The sequence below is a fragment of the Clarias gariepinus genome, chromosome 8, assembly GCF_024256425.1.
Source record: "Clarias gariepinus isolate MV-2021 ecotype Netherlands chromosome 8, CGAR_prim_01v2, whole genome shotgun sequence".
In the NCBI taxonomy this organism is placed as follows: domain Eukaryota; kingdom Metazoa; phylum Chordata; class Actinopteri; order Siluriformes; family Clariidae; genus Clarias; species Clarias gariepinus.
In genome coordinates, this window is record NC_071107.1 from 32,373,374 (window position 1) to 32,396,951 (window position 23,578).

At 40.2% G+C, this 23,578-nt stretch overlaps 1 protein-coding gene across 2 annotated transcripts in view; it reads left to right on the plus strand.

Annotated features, from left to right (window-relative positions):
• The first annotated feature begins 1,124 nt into the window (after positions 1-1,124).
• LOC128528989 (MAM domain-containing glycosylphosphatidylinositol anchor protein 1) overlaps positions 1,125-23,578 on the plus strand; it is a 200,069-nt gene continuing 177,615 nt past the window's right edge. The window contains exons 1-2 of one of the 2 annotated variants that reach the window (XM_053502259.1): positions 1,125-1,209; positions 1,888-1,977. In XM_053502259.1, coding sequence (XP_053358234.1) covers positions 1,911-1,977 — 67 coding nt within the window. In that variant the 5' untranslated portion in view covers positions 1,125-1,209; positions 1,888-1,910. Of the gene's footprint in view, positions 1,210-1,835; positions 1,978-23,578 lie in introns of those variants that run through there. The other variant, XM_053502260.1, reaches the window with a different exon arrangement.

Genomic DNA, 23,578 nt, shown 5'->3' on the forward strand with positions numbered 1-23,578 from the left:
TCTGAACGGAGTGTGTATTTGGCTATTTGGTATATTTACACTGGTATTATAGAAAACCATGTTTCATTTTGGGTTTTAACTACACTGAAGTCTACTTGGCCCACACCTGAGGCAGGTTCAGGAGAGAGGGCAGCCCTGGGCTGTCACAGAATCGTGTCTCTTGTCCCTGAGAATGATTAGCTAAAACACGCCGCCTTGTGGCCACTACCGGAGCATGGTTTTTCTGTCCCCTTTTTTTTTTTAAACCAAGACAACACTCCAAAAAAAAAAAAAATCGATGAGATGGAGTTTGGATGGAGAAGAGGAAAAGTGGAGGGCTGTCAAAGATAGTGATTTTTCCCCTGCTCTTGTAACCAACCGACTTTCTTATTTAATTGATCCTCGGGGATCCGGCGCGAGCCCTCCAAGAGCCGCGCGCCTTTAATTGGCTCTCGAGCTCAACTCAGGCAAACAATTAAATCACCGAAAGCTCGCGCGCGCAGCCTTTTTTTTTTTTTTTTTAAAGGGACGCACACGCGCGCGCGCACACACACACACGGCAGCAAACTCAAGTAAAGAAAACGGTCCGTCACGTGACGCTTTTTCCCACTTCAGCAACCTGTTCCATAAAAAAAAAAAAAAAAAAAAAAGAGATGTTTCTGGCGTCCGCCCCTTCCTCGCGCACTCACTCAGTCTGTGCGCGCGCGCACACACACACACACGTACATGCTCAGACACTCTGTGGCCAGCGGAGCGGTATAACACAGTCGCTCTCTCATCACACTCCCAGAGAATCTTAATATCCAGCGAGTCGTACCGGCGCGCGCGTTCCGTCAAGAAACAAATCTGTGCATTATTATTATTTTTGTTATTATTATCAGCACCAAGGATTTTTTTTTAAAGAAAAGATAAGAAAAAGCAAACTCGCCTGGGAGCCGCTCTGATGTGGATGTGACATGATTTTATGGAGATTATGATAGAAAAAAAAAAACTTTCCGGAAAGAAATGTCTTCATGTCGTTTCGGCGCGCGTGCCTAGGAGAGTGCGCACGAGCCAGGAGGATATCTGACTTACTCTTCCCTGCTTGCCTTATCCAAAGTGGATTTATTTTATTTTAATTAATTAATTAATTAAAAAAAATTTTTTTACCCCGTACGTCGTTTTATTTAATCCGAGGTGGACATTAAATTACACTGGAGGCGTCGTGCGGAGCTTCCACGCCGGGAAAAGGTACGACATGTGCATGTGCTTAAAAAAAAAAAAAAAAAATATATATATATATATATATATATATATATATATATATATATTATTGTTCAAGTTATACAGAAAACTGTAACAAACCCGCCACGCGCCTGCATGAACCACCAAACATCACATAACAAGGAACCACAACATCAAAGAAATCGTTAGGAAATAAGAATGTTGTATGTAACGTAAGGCAGTGATGCACGCGCTCTCGATGTGCATCACTATGTCCTCGTGCGTTCTGTTCGAGCGCGCGTGAACATACGGCACACCGCACGCGCGTCCCTGTATTCGAAGTTTTGAACGTTGCTTTCTCTCTCTCTCTACCTTCTTATATTTATGCTTTCATTGATTGACTTTTTTTGCTGCAGAAGGCAAACTTCTAAGTGCAAAAGAAATGTCTGCATTTAATGTAGACTAGAATTTTTGTCCACGCGCCAACTTCACGCGCTGCTCGAACCCGTGCACATATTTCATCTACACTCACCGCCTCTGTAATCATGTTTATTTTTTAAAAGGATAGTCCGTGCACTCTAATATGACCATCCCGCCCTTAAGCTCTGCGGATAAAAAACCCCGGGGATCACTCGACGTCGCGAGCTGCACCCGGTATTTGCCGGCGCGCGCGTCTCACTCTGCTGTGCTTGTGGCTCTCCGCAGGTGATGAGGCAACGCGGCTGAACATGGAGCTTTTCTGGATTTTATTCTTCTCCGTCCTGCAGCGCTTCACACGAGCACAGGGGGTTTACGGTAAGAACTTTGAAAGAGATCACCGCTCCGTGCACGCGCGAATCGGATGCAAGAAACGAATTACTAGATCGGATTAAGGTCAATTAATCGTAACGGTCCTGCTTTAGGGCTCGTGGTGGACGTTCATGCGTACGTGCACACCGTTTCTGCATGCCTGTCATGCAACAGTGTATAACAAAATATATTTTTTTATAATATTAATAAGCTTTGACTCAGGAATACCACGTGAGCCGGTTTCCCTAATTAACCAATTAAGGTAAACAATCACTGACACTAGGCACGAGTTCAGCACTGGCGCGTTACACTTTGTTAAATTGCACAGCAAAACTTGTATTGTCTTCAGAAAACTGTATTGATAAAAGAATGCATACACAGCACATGGGTATAGAGGGTAAGAAGTTTGGAGAGGTGTGTGTAAAAATGATGAGAGGTTCTGGACTAAGAAAAAATAAATTGCCTTAATGCACAAAAAAAGTGCACTGAAGTGTAACTTTAACAAAACTTGTTGCACAAGTATCTTTTTACATTTTTAATGTTTTATAGAAGATTTAGAATACTGTAAATTTAAAACAGAATCAAAGAGTGGTTTGAAAAAAACAGTATACTTTTATGTTAAAAACAAAATCTAACTTCTGTTAAAATAATTGGTTTTGAAAGTCACATGATTGGGCAATATCAGAAGACAGTGGTTGGCTAAAAGAAATATTTTTTATATTTAAAATAAACCCAACCAAAAAAAGAAAAAAAAAAATCAGAAGCGGCAAAAATCTTGCATTCTGTCCTCGTTTGCTGAGAAATCTGGACACATGGTTCGTCTCAGAAAGAAGGAAGCACAGAGTTCAACTAAATGTATGCAATGTTGAGTGCTTCTTGGTACAACATTTTATTGTTATTTTTGTGATCTTGTTTGTTCTGCTTTAGTAATGATGTGTTTTTCCATTTGATAGCCATACATGACAGGTTGCTGAATGTTTTTTAGGATAGTTCTAGAAAAACTGAGGAAAAAACTAGGGTGCGACCCACTTCCAGGAGAACCTGAGGTATATTTGTTTTTCTCGTAAGTCCATTAAGAGCGAATCGCCGGTAATAGACAATAACATGTTTTTAGTGGTATCCGAAAATGTAACCTGTGATGTTGACCTTTGCTCAAACTCCTTGATTAACCATGAATCTACTATAATGCGTCGATAACCCAAAATCAAAGCATAGTGCTGGTGAACTGAGCTGAAGCGTCATCTGGAACACTCATGGGTTCTGAGTATGATTTGTGAGCGTAAGCTGTTTTATTTTATCCTGTGGGAAGGGCTTTGGTAAAGGATGTTTTAATCTTGTCCCGTTGATCAGGCGTTAAATTGACCGTTGCTGTTGCTTTATGAACGTCAAAGAGGATGGACAGTGTTAATAGCCGTTGCAATCTCAGCTCAGCTTAATAAAGTGCTTCTAGGCTTGCGCCTTAAATTGCTTCTTAATTAATCAAGTAATTGCCCTCTAATGAGCCTAGTGGGCTTTACTGCTCCCAAATGGATAGGTCATGCATCCATCAGCCTGGGGACAAACTTGAATGTCCTTGTCTGAAAGAGAGGGAGAGAGAGAGAGAGAGACAGACTGCCTGTTGTATCATGCTGAAGGGAAAATTTTGCTGCTTTGGTTTGAGATCAATGCAAAGTTCTTTAGCCTGATCACCTTTATCCTTCTCTTCTGATGAGACTCGTCTCTTCCAGGATGTCTCCGCCCCCAGTTCACAGGGGACAAACAGCTCACTGCATGGTTTGATGATATAAATCATATGCTGTGGGCTTCACTCTTACCAGACCTCACCCCAGTTTAAGAGCTATGGAGGATTTTGGGTTGTTGGTTTAGACAGCACTCTTCACCACCACCCCATCATCATCATCAGAACGTTACAGAGGAAAACAGTTCGAAAGAGCCTTGCTCGTTCCTCCAGTTCAGGTCCGGAGTTGTGTACTGTACAGTGTGGGCTAAAATAATAAAACCAACATAATGGTATACCTGCAAAGATATGGATTTTAAAACCAGGAGAAAATCAAAGACACATTTATTTCTATGTTGTTCTTATGAACTACTGAAGCTCAAGAATTCTATTAAAAAAAGAAAAAATCCAATATTTAGCGGTGCCCTAGTTGGTACATTTACAGCTCTAGGGTATGGGGTTCGATCCTAAGCTCTGGACTCTGGACTATTTATTCTCCCTGTCTGTGTGTACGCCTTTCCTCCGGGTTCCACCCATCTCTCAAAAACTTTGTAATTGCACCACCTTATTTCTTTTTCTCACTTCTTTTCTTGGCTTCTTCGGTCATCCCTCTGAGGAAAAATTCAGTGTAGGGAGGCAATAAGGACTGGAGGAACTTGGAAAATCCATATTCACCTAATGAGATTTATTTTAGAGTCACTTCTACAGTAAATGACGCGTTTCCCAGATGTATTAACTGTTTGGTTAATTACCGTGATGAATTTGTGGCTTATTTATTTATTAATTATTTTTCATGCTAAGAAAGGTGGTGTTTTATACATCAGGATCTAAAAGTCTTCTCTGTCCTTCATGTCACTGAGCGCTTTATAAGAACTTTTTTTTAAAGATGGCAGAAGTGAGCTGACTTGCAGGTAACAGGCTGTAAGATAGAATTTTTGCCTTGATGTTAATATGATTTTTTTTGTGTTTAAATCATCGGTGAACTTAAAATTTTATTTTTTTTCATGAAAAATCTCAAAAGCTATTCGAGTTTAAAAAATGTGGAAAAGAAAATGGCAGAGGAGATAATTAAGAAAAGAAAACCACAATCAAAAAGTTTCACAATTCTTTCTTCTTTTAATGCTCTTTTTACGTTGGTTTTACGAGGGCCTTTCAAACTTGCCAGCGGTTTCATTTATCACAGGACTTTAAGTGTACATGCCTTTTTTTCCCGTTGGCAGCCAATATTTACGTCCTAATTATCACAGTTGAGGTTTTTAATTTGGTTGTTTATAATCTTTAAAAATGCTATGTATTTTTACTTCCTCCTCAACCCGAGGCCACTTTTTATCTATGACTTTTTTTTTCTACTTTAGCGCCAGTGTACACATGCACGAGTTGATCAGGATCGCGGATAGATAAGGCATGGCAGGTAATTCCTTATCTATCTAAATCCTTTGGCATTGTTTTAATAATTTTTACTCTTTTATTTGTTTAAATGCAAATATTTAATCATAATTTTCAACTATTAAAACCTAAAACTTTTTTTTCTTTCTTTATTGTAATTAATGGTTCAATGGTAGGTTTTTCACCTGCCCACCATATGCCCAAAGATAAGATAAGACAAAATATATAATTTAAGGAAAATAAAAATGAGAAAAAACAAGCTGTACGAATATGAAAAATTATTTTCTGTACAAATATAGATAAAAAAAAAAAGGATAAGGTTGCATCAGGAAGGGCAAACGGTGTAAAACCTGTGCCAGGTTGTGTGCCGATCAGATGGTCTGCTGTGGCGACCCCTCGACAGGAGCAGCTGAAAGACCAGGTACAACATTGTAAATGATTTCGCACAGCCCACCTGCAGTACCTTTCTGGCCCACTGGGTGGCCTCGGCTCACATTTTGGGGAATGCTGTGCTAATTCTTAATTCAATTTACGATACCCGCTGTATACAGTTGAGCGGTGGCACTTTGCCATCGCGGGTCGCCTCGCTTCCTTACGGCTCCACGCTCCCCAGGATGATGTGTCTGGATGTTGTTTATCTTTGGGTTATCTTGGTTCCTGCCACCTTGAAAAACATGTAATTAGGTGAATTAGGGACCAAATTTCCCATGGGTGCGAATGCTTGCATGACGTGTAGCGGTTTCCTGGAATAGGCTCCACAGCACCACTGATCAGGAGGTAAAAGAACGAACGCTGGATCTGTTGTAGCCACGTAACCTTGTAGCCTGACTCTGGTTTATTTATCTCTGAGTGGTCCAGATTTAAGCATCAGTTTCTGTGCAGTTTATATTCGTATCGTCCACTCATCCCTCTTTCTTCCTTTTCAAGGCGGAACGAAAATCCAAGGAGTGTTTCAAGTCGGGCTAACCTTTTAAAAGAAGTTTAGCAGGAGAAAGGCCACTGCTGAGGTTTGAGCTAGTGATGAGTGGTTACCTACAAGTGCTGACCTTTTCACTGAACTCTGGTTAAAGCCAATCCTTTCTTGTGGTGAGGCCGGTTGGCATTATGAAATGGAACAGCGTTGTGTGTGTGTGTGTGTGTTTGTGCGCGTGTGTGTGTGTAAACGAGCTGTGTCCAAGAACAGTTGGCATGTTATGACTAATGCATGAGGATGAGATAGCAATATAAACCTTACAGGGATCCCTATCTCTCACCTTCTCACTTATTCATGCTTATTTCCCAGCCGTTCATCTCGTGTCCTCGTCGCTCGCTTGTTTTCATTTAATTACGTCCTCTACGTACTCCGTTACTCTTGCCCTCGTATCTTATTGTATTTTCCCCCCCATTTTGTTTGTGTCATCTCCCTCTCACTCTGCTGGAGGAAGAGGACCGCATGTGCTCGCTGTATTCTCAAGCACAGGTGGGATATAATATTTTTGGATAGATTTATAATTGACCAAAACCATAGGGAAGTACTGCACTGCCGTCTCATCTGTAGGCTCGCAGAAGCAGGTTTCCACTACACCAGGCTTCAATTACTCTCGGTAATTTAAAACAACGAAAAGTTGATGAGCCGGAACACTCGTACCAGTGCCGAAGCGCCGCTCTGGATTGTTCCGCACAGCTTTGCTCGATAACTGCAGCATAGATTGGCAGATTAAAATAGAAACCCGTTTTACGATGCTCCCGCATTTCATGATGCCGTGCATATGCAGCCCTTTATACTGAATATTGACTCATCATCTGCAATATTAAAAGTCTGGATCCACAGGCATTGTTCCTTTATATGAAAATGTGATGTATATTTCCCCTTTTAATTCAGATTCAAGATGGCTTTGAAACTAAAACTAAAAGATAGAATAGAACCAGATCTTATTCAGTTAGTTTTTTTCCTTCCACCCCCATTCCAGAGTTCATCTGAAGTCAGTAGTCTCGCAATCGGCCCAGAATAATCGTTGCACTAAAAGACGGAATCGTCTCTGTATGGAACAACATCAGTTCTGATACATTAAGAAATGTTCAAAATTCTAGTCTTCATCTTAATCCCCAAGTGATGCAAAGTTAGCGGTTGTCAATTTGAGCATTTGCGGCATTTTATACTTTGAAAATACATTTTTGCTCATGCATTCAGAATTTTGTTCCATCATTTTTGTAATATGAACCTCAACAACATATGTGTTCATTAGGTTTATTGCTATCTGAGAGACGTGGCTCAGCGAACCTCATTCACATATGTAGACGCTGTAACAGCACATTTTAAAGGCTTAGTAAAATAAAGGTATTTGGAGGTATGTAAAGGGGTCACGTGGGGGTGGGGGGGGGGACTATTGGGGGATAGTAGTCCCGCTAAAACATTAACATTTTGGCATTTCGCGGAAGCTTAAAAGAAACGATGCAACCAAAACTGTAGCTGATGTGAAATAAAAGCTTGTATCTAATACAAATGAGAATGAATGAGATTTTGTCCCCTACTATGAGACCTCGTATGAGAAGAACCCCGCCTCGTGCTTGCTGCTCATTTCTGCTGTGTCTCAGCAGTAGCATAGACACTGAAACGGCGCAATTGGAAAAGAAGTGAAACGAACTAAATTTGGTTTATAAGGATTATAATATTCGTGGTGTATTTCAGCAAGAGCGTAAACAGACACTCTCTGGGGGGGGGCTATGAAACATGTTAACTTTGGTATAAGAATGTAGATGTAGGACCTTTTTATCAACCCTTTAATTTCCTGTTTCCCAACCCAATAAACCCTTTTTTATTTGCAGAGAGCTGCTGGCTAGGTGAAATAGTAAATAAGTGAAAGTAGTAAAAATGGGACTTTTGTATGTTTCCATGTAGAACTGGTTAGACAAAGTACGCAGAAAAATGTGCCTGAGTAAAAGTATGAGCAAAACTTTAGGACCTTTAGGTTTACTGCTTACTTACAGTATTTCAAAGCACATATCGAGCTGAGCTGAAGCCCAAAGTGTCAGTACCATTGATCTTGGACGGTTGCTACAGAAACAGGGAAGGTCCACTAGGCGAGGGTGGGGTTGGGGGTGTGGTCGAATTTATTTCAATTTAATGATGTTTTTAAAAACTCATTTTGTTAATGACTGCAAAGAAAGCAATTAAAAACAAATCCATAAATGAAGACAAGGATGACTTGGGATTTATTTAAGGTGAAATAAGTTTTAGAGCAAGAGTAAGTGTTCGTATCTAGTAGCTGATGCGCCGCGGTGGCCGAGCTGCATTATTGCAAGGTATCAGTATTATTATCTTTTTCAGCTCTTTTATGGAGTTTTAAGTGTTAATCAGCTATGCCATAATTGTCATACTTGGCATCAGTAAATCTACAAGGGAGGAGCTTGTTTGTCTGATGAAAAGATGTATAATTGAATACATGAGCAATCGATGTGTGATCAAATAAATTTTCTTAATTCTGTCTAGTAAAGTTTGTAGACTGAGAGATGATCGTTATATAGCGAGCCCAAACATGTGAGGTGAGACATGACCGATCCGACACAGTGTGTGAGAGAGGTGTTGTTTTTGAATGAGTGTTTTAATATGTTTCCGCCGCAAGCAGACTTCACTGTTCAATAGGGAGAAGCACACTAGGGAGGTTTCCAATCTCCTGGGATATGTTTTCTACTTAATAATGCCAATGCTGTTTACATTATTGAGCATTATTCATACTTTTCATATGGATTTTATTATATATCTACATATATCTACATATACGTATATATAGATAGAGATAGATAGAAAGATATATATATATATATAGAGAGAAAATATATAAAGAAATGGGAAACATATTTGGATGTGACAGGTAAAGACTGGGTAATGTAGAAGCCAGCCACCAACCCCTGAACGTCAAACATGACGCAATGATTGGGATGAAACGACTCGGTCGTATTCCTTTCCCGCTATGTCTCTTTTGGATCCTTCATTTCTTTCTTTCTTTCTTTTCCTTGTGTTTTGTCTCTCTGCACGATTCAGAATCAACACAACCCGTTCCAAGGCTGTCTGCATTATTAATGTGTTTCTGTCACATTTTTGACTAGAACTGGGGCACGGGAGTAGACCAGACGTAGGAAGGCGCCGAACGCCGGTTCAGATTGAATTTTCATCACAGTTGAGAAACCAGCTTGCAGTCGCAGCTTTAACCTGTAAGCTTTGCACAAATTCCCAGTTGCGAGCTGGTGTTCATGTGAATAAATATGGAATCGAGTGGCGTTCGGGTGTGATTTGCAGAAGAGTAGAAACTAAGATCGCGCTGCTGTATGATATATTTGAGGAAAGTGTGTATGTGTGGCAGATTGGGAAAAAACTCTTCTTCTGTCAGCTGATCAGAAACATCAGCTTCTCAAACTAAACAGGTGGTGTAGTGGTTAGCACTGTGGCCTTGCACCTCCAGGGTTAGGGGGGTTTGATCCCCAGCTCAGGTCTGTGCGCGTGGAGCATGTTCAACCCCTGCTTGGTGGGTTTCCTTTGGGTATCCTTTGGGTTTTTTGCGGCATAGGCTAACTGGCATTTCCATGTGTTTGTGCCCTGTGATGGACTGGCACGTGGTCTAGTTTCCGTGCCCCGAGTCCCCTCTTAACTCTGACCTGATCTTTGGAAATCAGGGGATAGCTTGTCGCCAACTGGCAGAAGATTCGCATCTGTCTGTGGGTATTGTACACACGATCATTCGTAAACACCACTTGCACATTTCAGGAACTCGGCTGGGAGTTGCCGTGCCTCTCTCTTCTGAAGGAGCACCGAAAGGAGGCTATATTTATTTGGATGCTGAGGTTAATTATTAACAATCTTTCTCCGGAATCTCCCTGAATGCAGCGCTTTCATGCCGTGAAACATCAAACAATCTCACTAAGGATCACTCAGCTAGCTAATGGCTCACCGGTACACGGTTCCGCAGGTTGTGCGGTGAGGTGCCGATATCTCGGTGGGTTTTGCCTCGTGTAATTTGAAGATAATTGATAAATCATGTCAGCGATGCTCATCTGTTTCTAATCTCTCATACCCTGCTGCAAAGTGAAAACTACATTATATTACCTTGCTTCTACCTTGCATACTGTCTTCTGGGGTAAATTCATGTTATTCTATGATTTTTACTCTATAACTTAGATGCAATGATTAATTTATGCAATAAATCGTGAAGTACTGTAACGAGAGTACATGCAGTTTCTACCTTTCCACCCCTGTTATACGGGTGAGTGACAGGTACGGTGTTATACTGTAAGTTGAAAAGAAGTGCAGCAGGAAACTGGGGCAGCAGCTGTGCACATTCTCTCAGTGCCGTGTCTATAAAGTGAGCCAGGTCAAGACCGTTACTAGTCCGTCTAGCATGCCTTGCCAAAAATGGCAAAACACTGCCTTTGTTGGAAAGATACAGTAAGGATATTTTTAACATCCATGAGAATAATGAGACACAAGGTGCTCTTAAAATAGTAACCTGGCTGAGAGAGCACACTGGGAATGACCGAGTGACATCACGGAGACAGTGAGTCCTGGGATCCTTATTTGGAAAAGATTTCATTTAGTTTATGGTCTATTTGTCCTTGATTTTGGTCATGTGTCCTATAGAAACAGGGGATTAGTATTTCTCAGGGTGGTTGACTATAAAGTGGTTATGAAGCAGATCTGTGTCTTATGAAGTGTAAATAATAATAGTCTGATGTCTAATATGGAACATACGATATATTAAAACAATTGTCCAGTTTAGAGAATTCCTAAAACCATACTCCTGTCCTTGTCTTTAGACACCAATTTAGTGATCACTTTTGTCTCATTTTGTCTTTCTAATCACTTCATCAGTGACTTTATTATTATGAAGACAGGTGGTACAGACTAAGACCTTCTTAAAATAGGTGGTGGTCAAACCCTGAAATCCTACCACGCTATAACTAAATCTCTGTTAATTGTATATGATGTGCTAACTCACACTGTGGATTCTGTAATGATGATGATGAAGTCCTCTATTCTTCATAACCTGCTGGATCCGGCTGTCAAAAACAGGTCTGCAGTACTCTGGTGTCCCTCGCTCAATCCATGCCTGCTTGATTGCTTCCTGTAGATCATGTACAGAAATTCACCACTGAAGTTCACAATTCACTTTGGAATCCTCGGCTTCAGAAAATAAAAGTCCTGCCATGGATTTGTTCCATCCATTAAGTAAACCAGCTAATTCTCCCAAAACGACCTCTTCAGCCAGATGGGCGAGAATAAATTAATGACGTCAACTGGTTTGTGCACAGCGAGAACTGGAACACGCGACATATGTTGCTTTATGACTGTACTGTGTTTGGGAATAACTAATAATCATAACTCGGGCTCATGTGCCACGGTGTTTAGCTGTATTAACACTTGGTTCTGATATAAAATACGAACTCTTAAACAAAGTGAAACATCTCATCCTCTGCATTATGTCCTCGCTCTCAGTAAATGATGTTCTGCACTCATTGTCCACGCATTTAGAACCTCCAAGGCTCAGTTTTTCCACATTTGCCTACTGAGCCCAGGGAACGGAGAGACACTTTTTTATTTCTTTGTGTGTAGCTTGTCTTCAGTTATGCTCTTTAATTCTTTAATAGGAGCGTGAGCAAGTTTTATGTTAGAGGTTGCAAACACCGAGTACTCCAGAGTGCTCTTGGTTTAAACAGCGGAATGAGTTTTTGTGCTCAAAATTGGCTGTTTTCTTGGAAATCGCCGAGCCAGAGTAGCTTGTTAGATTCCCGATTGCTTTCGAAGTACCAGACGAGATCATGGGTTTCAGTACCCCTTTGATTGCACTGATGTTTATGAAATTGGATGCTTTCCTGCCATTTTTTGTGAAAGCTGCCTTTTGCTTTTCATGCCCTCCTACATGCTGCTGAGTCAGACGTACTCTCCGTTTCCACTCCAGCACTGCATCGAGCTCACGTCTGAGCTGGCTAGGCGAATAAAACCCCGCCTTGAGTAATGAATAATGAGTAATGGCGTACGTTTATGTGAAGGGGAAAAATCCCTCTAAGAAGCGGGGTGCTCACAGACAGGGCTCTTGGCTGTGGTTGACTCAATTACACTCAGAATTAATATGACGCTGAAGTACAGACTTTAATTGGTTATGAGCTTCCAGAGGATTTGGATACTGTGTCTGGTGTATGTGATGTCAAGTTTATTGGTCCCCGACCGGCCGGTTTTAAGTCTTACAGGAACCGATGATCCCAAGAGATTTTCTCATTGCTAGAATTTCCATGGAGGCGTAAGTTAGCCTGATTTATGCTCCTGCGTCAAGTCTACGCAAAACCAATGCCATGGGCTGTGCAAGTCTGCAACTCGTGTGTCTGTATTACTCTGTATTACCACTAGTTGGCGTCGGTTTCCTATCACTAGACTCAGTGCCGAGTCTGTTGGCCACCGTCTGGTGAGTGCTGCAAACAATAGCGAATGAAACAGAGCCCATCTTAAAATGACTGGAATGCAGAAATTATAGATGGAGAAGATGGTCAGAGATGCTCAAAACTTGCCTCCAGCCTATGCTGCATGTTCTCCCAGTGCTCGCCCTGAGTTTATACACAGATATATATATATATAAATAATACGTATTAAAAGTATTCATAATAAGTGGAGTAGTGGGTTGAGATTGCCCTGATGTAAAGTTAATAATTTTATTTCTCTTTAGCAAATAAAGACATTTAAATTGTAAAAGGCAGCATAGCTGTTAGAGTCTGTGGATACGGATATTTTTATGGATGAATCCCATAAGGATAAACCTCCATGTGAGTGACTGGGAGATTAAAATGTGAAGAAAGAAAAAAAATGCTATTGATTCCGAGCTCTTATCTGTGAGATGTGGTGAAGGTACGGACGCGACTAGCCGCGCATGGCAATTTCTAGACCTGATGTTTAATGATTATGTGACAAAATTTTGTTACTATGGAGTAAGACAGTGATTAAAAACGTACTAAGAAAGTAGGACAAAGCTTACCGTGAGCAGACAACACTTGACGTTCTTCATTTGGCAATTAATTTATAGTCAATCTAATCTAAATGGGATCCGAAATATAGATGTCCGAGTTTGCGTTGTTATCCTGTGATTGAATTGTGAGTACAGTAATATCATGCATATACTTTTATAGTGGAATTGCTTGGCCTGTCTCTTATTGCTCCTACCTGACGTGTGAATCTAGCGTTTGTTAAGACAACAGCATGCACAATAAGGCTTTCTTGACTTGTATTGTTTGATAAAGCGGGACAGCGCGAAATGCATGAAGTTCTCATTTAACGGTGCTTTCCATTAAACACGATTGATTTGTACCATGCCCATGCATGATTGCTCCGCCCCAGCCCCACCCCCCCCCCTCTTTATTTTTGTTCTAGTGTATTTACGTACACTCTCTCCGATACAGCAGGTGGCAGTATGCACCTGTTTAGTTTGCAAGCCCACATTTAAAACAACAAAAAGAGAAAGTCAACCTTTGCACTATGTCTAATATTGATAGATTTTTTGAGATAATATTTAGAAACGAAGCCTCTGTCTTGTTGCGCATTACGTAACGGCCCTGCTGATGTTTTATCATAAGGCTTATTTTGAAGGTGGGACAAGTATAAATTCTGCTTCCCAACAGCTGGGATTTTCTCTCAACCTGGCAAGCGGTTTTTAGTTTAACAGTAGGCGCGGGGGTAAAAGCCCGTTTAACTTGAGCAGAGCAGCGTAGTAGTCCTCAGTCCACATCTGTAATTTATCAAATAGAGAAGTCAGACACGCTGTGGACAATTCCTGAAATCGCTGACTGTATCCTGTGGTGTGTGTTTTTTTTTTTGTTTTGTTTTTTGTGCTTTTTCGTGTGTGTGGGAGGGTAAATGCGCATGTGGACACACACACACCGTGCAGGTGTTTCGGCTTTAAGTCTGAAGGGTGTTTATTCACTCTCCTGAATTTTTTTCCCTCACTTTGTCCTTGCTTTTTGCTGTTTCTTCCTCTATACAAGCTCCTTCCTCACAGTCATTTATCAATAAGGCCTGCCTATTGATTAGGCTTTGTTTGTTGTAATTTATGCTTGATGAATGTGTGTGTGTGTGTGCGCCTTTGGAAGGCTTAAAGTGGAAAGTAAAATTGGTGTTAAAGCTTTAACCTGGGCTCGGTGAATCCAGATCCTATCTTGGGAACACTTGGTGCAATGCGTTGTATGTAGACACACACACACACACACACGCACACACACACGTGTACACATATCTACGGGTAATTTTAAGTCACGAATCCATCTAGCAGTGGGCGGAAACTGAAGTAGCAGGATGAAACCCACATAAACAGAGAGATCATATCAAACTCCGTAGAGACGGTAACCTGAGCTCAGGATCGAAACGGGGACGGCGCTACCCGCTATGCCACCATGCCGCACCAGCTCCAGGTCCTGTTTCAGATGCTTCACCGAAGGACATCACATGCTATGCCGCTATCCTTATCTGGCTGGCTGAGATTTTTAATAACATGCACAGGCAGTCATTTCAAATGGTCTAGATATTGATTTTAACATGCACTGTATTGACAAAGTTTTCATTTCTTACCGCAAAATAGAACTAATGTGTAAAACCTGGACAGGAAATAATAAATGGAAAACTCATGTCTACCCATGATCCCCCTTCTCACTGGATATTACTGCGTAAAAAGTAATCGTTCTCACACCAGAAGCAAATGGCTCACTGGTCTATGATGAGTTGTGAAAGGTGCCTCCATATTGGGGTATCTGGTTGGTAGAGATGGGGAGTGAATTCAGTGATTCAGTGATGGATCGCAATTCTTTTGTGTAGCAATTCAGTCTCACAGCGTTGATATCAATTGTTTAAAGTCATTAAAAAAAAAGTATATATACGTTGCATTTAATGTTGCAGTTCCTCTATAATCCTACAGGTGGCTAATAGTTTATACACACGAAACTATTCACACACTGATAGGCAACACAGCATCCTGTGTATTATACTAATAATATAATAAAGGTATATTATAAAATGATAAAACCATGCACATACAGTATTATATTGTAATAACCGGTCCCTGGTACTGTCTAGCTTGGATTCATTAACGCTATCGTCACGCTTACGATATCGTCAGACATGCAATGCTTCTCGGACGTTACGTTTCAGATCATGCATTAGATCGTCAGCAAGTTGCAGTCGCACGTCTCCATCGATCATGCTCTGTTTTTCTCTCTAAACTCCTCTCTATGCTTTAGCTGCATTTAAACTGGTTAACACTCAGGTCTGCCATCTGGGACACACACACACTGCTAATTAAGTCAGAGAGACAGCAGCGAGCAAGCCGAGAGCTGAGCCGATCGCTCGTGCATGATAAAAAGGACTCGACACCGAGCTGGTCTGAGAGCACGTTTAGAAATCCGGAGGCATTTTGGTGTCTTAAACAGTGCGAAAGATCCGAATGCATTTATGTCCCGTAAACGGGCAGGTGTAAATGGCTGTTTTTGCCATATTTTTATGTGATAACTCGTACTAGTGTACTCCTGCAGAGCTCCTGCGGGAAATGATAAACGTGCAAATCTCGTAGTGTAAGTTAAACATTGTAAGGTTGTGAAGCGATTAAATTGTTACATTGCACAAGCCTTATATGAACATGGACATGTGAACCATCTTTTTTTTTTTTTTGATTGTGTACAATAGTGATGTGAAAAGTATTTGCCCCTTCCTGATTAAAAATGTATCTTGCATATTTGTCGCACTTAACTGACTCAGGGCATTATAAACATTTCAATATTACACAAAGACAACCCAAATAAGTGTAAAATGTCGATAAGCTGTCATAATGAGCCTAGAATTTGAATTAGAAGTCCACACTTTGACTAGGCCACTTTTAATTTCACTCCTATTTATTTCCCCATTGAGAAGTGGACTTGCTGGTGTGTTTCGGATCATAACCCAAGTGAGATCCTAAACTGATGGACAAACATTCTTCTTTAGGCTTCATGGTTCTTTCAGGTCATGAAGCTGCAAAGCCCTAGACCATCATACTACCACCACCATGTTCGACTGTTGGTATGATGTGTGGTGTTACTGTAGTTTCATGCCAGATGAAGTGGGATGCACATTTTCTAAATAGTTAAATCTTTTGTCTCATTAAACCACGTAATATTTGTCCAACGTCTTGGGAATAATCAACATGTTTTTTGGCAAATGTGAGATGAGGTTTTGTGATGAACCACATAGCAGCTTTGGAACTTTCCCATGGATGCCCAGTTGTTGAATCATGAACGCTGACCTTAACTTAATAAGTGAGGATGTTGATGTATCTGTAGATGATGTTCTTGGAAGGTTCACCACTTTTCTCCAAATTTTCTTCATTTGTGGAAGAAATGGCTTTGTGACCCCATCCAGACTGACCCATGTAAATGAGTTTGTTTCTCATCTGTTCTTGAATATCTTTAGATCGTGTTGGATCTTTTAATGTGCTTCACTTTGTTAAACAGGTTCTGTTTAAGTGATGTCTTGATTCAACAAGACTGGGAGTAATCAGGCCTGTATGTGTCAAGTGAAACGTATCAGTTTATTTGAAAAAATGTGCTTTATTCATCATTTGAATAAATTTGGGCATTTCTCTTTTCACATCGAGTTTGGGCAGCTTTTTTCCTTAATAAATTAAATCATCCCTTTAAAATGCATTTTGTATTTACTCGTGTTATCTTTTGTTTGATGATCACAATCATCTCAGACAAAAACCACAATAAATATGTCTTATGGCGGAGGTTTTCTTCAATCCGTTAAGAATTTACTTGGAAAACCGCAACCCTTCCCTGATGAAGACGCGTTTGAATGATGCCAAAATTTCCTTTTGTTTATACCACAGATGTTGTCCTTATGACAAAACTGATTTATGGGTTGCGCACACTTGTGAAAATCGCAGGTGGAGGAACAAAGAATGAGAAATCGATGAAAACCGTAAGCAGCGTCTATCTCCAGCTCAGTGTGACCTCTTATTCCGGATCATCAGCATAACTTTTTTAGCCCTTCTGCGCCAGGTTTAGGGCCTTTGGGTTGGAGACAGCACCCCTCCCAAGCTCCAGGTAATTACAGTTCTGCTCCATGGAGCCTCTTCTTTCCTCCCTCTAATTTTAATAATGCACTCTGCATCTGATCAGGGGACTTGTTCCCTCATTCTAGTACTCCTCTTTATTGCCTTTCCATCTCTCGGAGTGTCGCGCTGTCTCCCCTTTCTCGTTCTCTTTCTCTCTCTCTCTCTCTCCACCTCCCATTTCTGACTTCTTAATTAGTCTCGCATCCTGCTCCAGGCCTTGGCCCAGTTTCTTTAGACTCTTGGAAACTTTTTGGAGGCAGAGTAAACAGAACACACACAAACACAAAAGGCAGTTTTGTTTGTTTGCTCTCAGACGGACCGTCCGTATAACCAAAACAAGCCAGCTGCTCGTGATACCGTGTTTGGTCAAAGATCGCGTGCCATTAGAATATTCTCTGGTTATGAGTTGAGATTGAGGCTGCTGGAATGCTAAGTGTGGCGTAACAAATTTAGTACCAACAAATGTAGTGCTATCATGAGCAAGCTCTGGCAATGGCAGTTTATTTTTTATATCAAATTTCCCCACTTTAGTGCCGCTCCAGTGCTGGTCTATGACCACAGCGCGCTTCCGGGTGCAAGCCGCCAGTAAACGTCACCCAAAGGCTAAAACAGTTAGCTGTGCATTGATCTGAAGGAGCGTTCTGTTGCGGGATGCAAAATGGAAGGGAGCGATTAAAAAATATCAGCGAGCCAGCGAGTTTTTGTATAATTATTTATTTTAATGTGTCTATTGAAATACCTTATTTTTAGTTTTTGCATCTGAGAAAAAGGCTTTAAAATAAGAATGTATGGCACTGTAATGCACTTAATTCATCTCAGTCAAATTCAAGCTATTCTTTGTATTGTAAATAATCACAATGTTGATTTTTGATAAAATGCTGTATGCATTTAAAAAACAAAAGTTGATTTTCTTTTCAAGTTCAATTAATCTTTGTTTCTCTTATTTACTTTACATTGCTGTTTAATAAAGCAAAAGTACATTTGATTCGATTACTTTTGGCTAGAATACTCGGTTACTAAAAAGATTCGATAGCTACAGCCCTTCAACCCAACATGTCACACTACAATGATTCCGGTTAGCTACAGCAGACAATTAGCGGATTGAAAAGGATTGTAAGAACAGCGTTTATTATTGTGGTGTAAGGGTTGTAATTCAATGTCCATGTTTTATAGCCTGAAATTTGGTAGCATGTGAGTGTCTAAAAATCAGTCTTGCTTTTACTTTAACGTTGGATAGAAAATGAAAACATATCCCGAAGGGTTAACGCGAGTCGATAATAAAATCGAGCCCACCGTCTCGGTGAGCTTCCTTAATTTCAGGGCAATTTCCTGCCACGAGAAGTTCCAGTTACTGAGCAGATTGCATTACAGACTGACTCAAAGGGTCCAGTAAAGCATGTGGCGAAACACAATCATCACAGGATGGCTTACTGTGTGTCATGGTTCATGATTTCCTTAAAACTGGTTTGAACATTTCTATGGAAAAAAAATCTGTGATGATTAATTTCAATATAAAATTATATTTCTAATGAGAACTCATTAGGTTAGACTTGGTTAGGTTAGGTTAGATCTGAAGACCCTGCCAGTTAACTACAGCATTATGAAGTGAAATCAACTCTTAATGGTCCAGTACCATGTCGAGATACTGTACATGAATGACTGTGACTGTCCTTTTACATACAACCAAGCGTCAAATTGTAACCATTTCCTTTTGTTACCTTAAAATGAAGTACATTTTGTACTAATGACGTATATAATGCAAACTAATGGCAGGTGATGCTGTCGAGTGGATGTTACTCTAGGCTGTAGGTTCTCTCAGCATTATCTTACATAACGCCCATCGTTCAGTAATTCCCTCCAGCAACTTCCGTCTCACGCTTTGCCTGCAGGGCATATGCAGTATCTTTTGAAATATGTTTTACCGATCCACTCTTTATCTCGGATCACGCATAAGCAGCCTTGCCTAACAGGTGTTTTTGGCACCAGGAGTGTGATAGGATGGATTGTTCTAGACTGATCTACTAGAGTGTGAGGATTTTTTTGATGCGGTGATTCAAAAGCCGAAGCAGACGACACGGAAGTAAGTGAAATGTATAAGTAATACTGTATATTCCTGCACAAAAGTCCTGAGCCAACCCTTATTTCTTCATATTTTGTATCCTAAGAGCCAGACGTTCTTGTATTAGTCTTGAGGAAAACTTCTCCAGCCGTCCTGAAGGACTTTTTCCGCCTCTCATTTGTAGTCCAGTTCCAATACCTGACCAGTTCCAGAGGATTATTTATATTTGGTTGAACCACAAGGCATGACCCAGTGAGAAACGGGTGCAGATGATGACAGATGATCAGGCCGGTGATGAGTGTACAGTACTGCTGATGCTGAATGCTGAGTGGTTCGAACAGACGAGAGGGGAAATGAGGTCGCTGCTGAGGCTGTTACATAAACAACCAGTGTTTGAAGTCTATGTTTAAGCACTTTGCAGCCTGTCACAGTCTCTTTTTCCCCATTTCTTTCTACCACTTAATTTAATTAAATTGAATATGAAGAAACGAGGCGTGACTCAAGACTTACACAGTTCTGTATATTTCAGCCATTTTCTTGTCACTAAATGTTGATTTCACTGTAGGTGGCTTTTTGGATTTATAAAAAAAAAAAAACAACAACATGGTTGTCTTAAAATCTTTTTTTTTTTTTATTATAAAGCCATTAAATGTATATAAAACTTTTTTAAAAAACTTTTCTGTAACAAAACTTTCTTTTGTCTTATTAACTCGAAAGGAGAAAGAAAAAGACAGAGCTGTTAAAGACTCTTATTTTGCGAAATGTACTTTTTTTGTTGTCATTTGTAGACATTTAAATGTGTCTCTAGTGTGCATGTACAAGCATAAGGGAAAAAAAAAACCTTGCTTTGTGTCCTTTCTTTAAATTGTTATATTGACCAGGGCTCTAACAAGCCAACTGGTCTTCTCTCCTAATGTGACCGCATAGAAAAGGAGGGGTTTAGACAGACTGAATCTTCGAACTGCTTCACACGAGTCGTTTACGAATCATTTAGAAATGGGGTACAATTAAATCTATTTTTGGAGAAAACTAAAGTGTTTTTTGACCTTGCATGCATATAAACCTGTTTTAAGAGACTCATTAAGCAATATTAGCAACCTTTTAAATGGCATAATTGGACCTATTTAATGTAAATGGATGAAACTATCAAGTATCTTTAAGCTCAATATATTAAAAAAATACATAATTTTCATAACTAATTATTAATCATTTCATAACTATCATTAAGCTTAAAAAAGGAGCTTTTATTTTTACAAATCTAACATTTAAGTAACTGTGTAAAGACAAAAAACACCAAAAATTAATAATATGAATTATTGCATAGATACGCATAAGTGTGGTGTGTGTGTGTGTGTGTGTGTGTGTGTGTGTGTGTGTGTGTGGTATCAAAGGTGCATTTCAGTTCTGCTTGAAGTTTGTTTTCCTCTTATTGCCTCTGCAGTAATACATATTTATTGCCGGCGTCCTTCTTTCATTTCAGAGGCTGTAAATTTCGCGTTCGGCTCCAACGTACAGCCCTGACCCTGTCTTAAACACACACTCTTATTTATGACTCCATTTACTTATGAATTAGACCTTTTTTCTTCCGCGTGCATCAATTTTTCCAGCTGCAGCCTGATTAATCGTGTGGACGCTGGCAGGCTGCAACAATAACTAAGCGGCGAGCACGCACAAACACAAAGGACAATATTATTTACAGTGCATGCGGCATACTGTACATTAGCGTAATCATTGCAACAATGTACTCACGAGTGAAAAGCGTGTAACTGTTCGATTACACTGAATATGAGGTTTATATAACGGCGTTATTTATGTATAATCTTTGGATCTCCTTCCATTGTGTAGAATTTATACTCGCCACACTGGATCAGAAATCGATGATGAAATGAAGGAGGGCTGAAAAACTTTCTGCTCGGCCGCACGCGGAGAGGAAACTGATGTGAAAAGACTCGGAAACCTTTCCATGGATATCCATAAATATATCTGAAAACTCCTAATTAGACATTAGACATGATTGATTTAAAAAATAAATAAATGTAAACATCTGTTTTTTCATTGTATGGACATTTTGAAATGTAACCATGGCAACAAGCGGAGACCTTTCACCCAGATCTGCTTTGATTAGACAAGTGTTCTCAATCCATCAACTTTTGGTTTCTCTCTCAAACCTGTTTAAAAAGGAAAAAAAAAAGGAATAAATAAAGATGCATAATGGATGACACCCACCAATGAGTCTGTAACGCCCACTGATGATGCACAATGGAAGCGTCGCTGAAATATTAGCCCAGATGGAGATTAACACCAGGGGAGGCGTGTCGCTTTGTGAAATCACCTGACATGATTGTCTGCAGCATGGTTAGCCTCGAGCCGTAGGGATTTGTGCCAGACACATTCAGACACATCGGCGTACTTCGGGCTGTGGTACTGATGTCAAGCATGGTGGGCCAGGGGTAGCTCAGTGGTTAAGGCAATGGATGGTTTGGAAGATCTCAGGTTTAAACCCCACAACCACCAAGTGGCCACTGTCGGGCCCTTGAGCAAGGCCCTTAACCCTCAATTTTGATTGTTTTTATTATTTATTTTCAAACTTTACAAAAAAACACACAATAAAACACAACAAAAGAGAACACAAAACCAAACCCCCCATCCCCCCCAACACCAGACAAACACAAGGATGCCATACCAATCAGATGTCCAGAAAAAATTAAAATAATAATAAGTAATATTCACACACACTTCCTTTATGGTACAATATACAGGGCCAGGGGTAGCTCAGTGGTTAAGGCATTGGACTATGGTTCAGAAATTCCAAGGTTCAAACCCCACAACCACCAAGTTGCCACTGTTGGACCCTTGAGCAAAGCCCTTAACCCTCAACTGCTCAGATGTATAATGAGATAAAAATGTAAGTCGCTCTGGATAAGAGCGTCTGCCAAATGCCTAAAAGTAAATATTATCTGCGTTCATGCCTTCAGCAAAAGTTAAGAAAGGCTGCCAAATACTATAAAATGTGCCAGTAGACCCTCTAACTGGTTACCTAATTTTCTCCAGTTTAAGACAGTACATCACTTCCCTTATCCAGTGGCTAAATGTTGGTGGATCAGAATCTTTCCATAAAGTCAAGATTAATCTCCTAGCCAAAAGGAAACAAAAGCCCAATATTTAACTTTGGTTAAAACTGGTATTTTCTGGAGGCACACCAAACAATGCGACAAATGGAGTTGGCTCTACTATCTCTCCAATTATTAAAAAAAAAAAGTCTCAAAAATATTGGTCCAGAACATGTAGATATATCTCCTTATTCTAACAGCCTTTCGAATTCGCAGAAGGTTCTTGTCATGATTAAGTAGATTAGGGAATCTTCGCTCCACAGAAGAAAATTTAAAATTAAGCGGGGTGGATTTTAGAGCTCTCTACAGATAGCGGTTTTAGACCTCTCCAGTTGTGGACTCGAGTTACCTTTAAGAGAAACTATAATACAAGAATACATTAAAGGTTAAAGTGTGGGAGTGGTGGCTCAGGTGGTCAAGGCTCTAGGTTGTTGATTTTTCGAATCTGAGAATGTGGGCTCGAGCCCCACCGTCGGCGGGTTTCCACACCCCATAGTACCCAGCCACGGCATGCAGTTCCGGTCCCATTCGAGAGGTTCTAATTTAACATATGTTAAACGTTAACGTTTGAAATATCAAAAAACTGCATAATCTTTTTCCTGAGATGTCTTAAGAGGGAAGAAAGGAATAAGAGGTTGAAGATTAATCAGGATGCATTATGGGAATTTTGACAGTTCATTAGAAGCAAAATTGATCAGGATTATTTGATTTCTCAATAAAGAGTAACTATCCGATAAACTGATGGAAAAGTGGCGGTCGGAGTGTTTTTGGAAATCACATAAAGCTGGCACGATTTTAGCCCAGTAAAAAGTACAAATTGTTTCTGTATTGTTTTGAAGAAGAAATCTGCGCCCTGACATACTTATGGTAATGTGACCAAACCCACATACATCTAATACTGACCCAGTACAGCTCTTTATACACTCTGCGTTATTAAGTTAACTGCTTTCAGTAATCTAATTTAACAAACTTTGCATTAGAAACCTTGATATAGTGTGTGTATATATATATATATATATATATAGCATATTACAATAACAATATATATGGAATAAAATCCTGTACACTCTCACTGGACACCCAATACAGACTCGCAGGGTGCTATTCTTTCATCGGCTCTTTGTATTGATCAGATTATATACGCGCATGCCCCTGCCTTGTCTAAATTATTCACGCACGTTAAATAGACACGGTTAATAATTAAACAGCTGCTCTGCTGTAATTAATATTGCGGCGCTGTGTG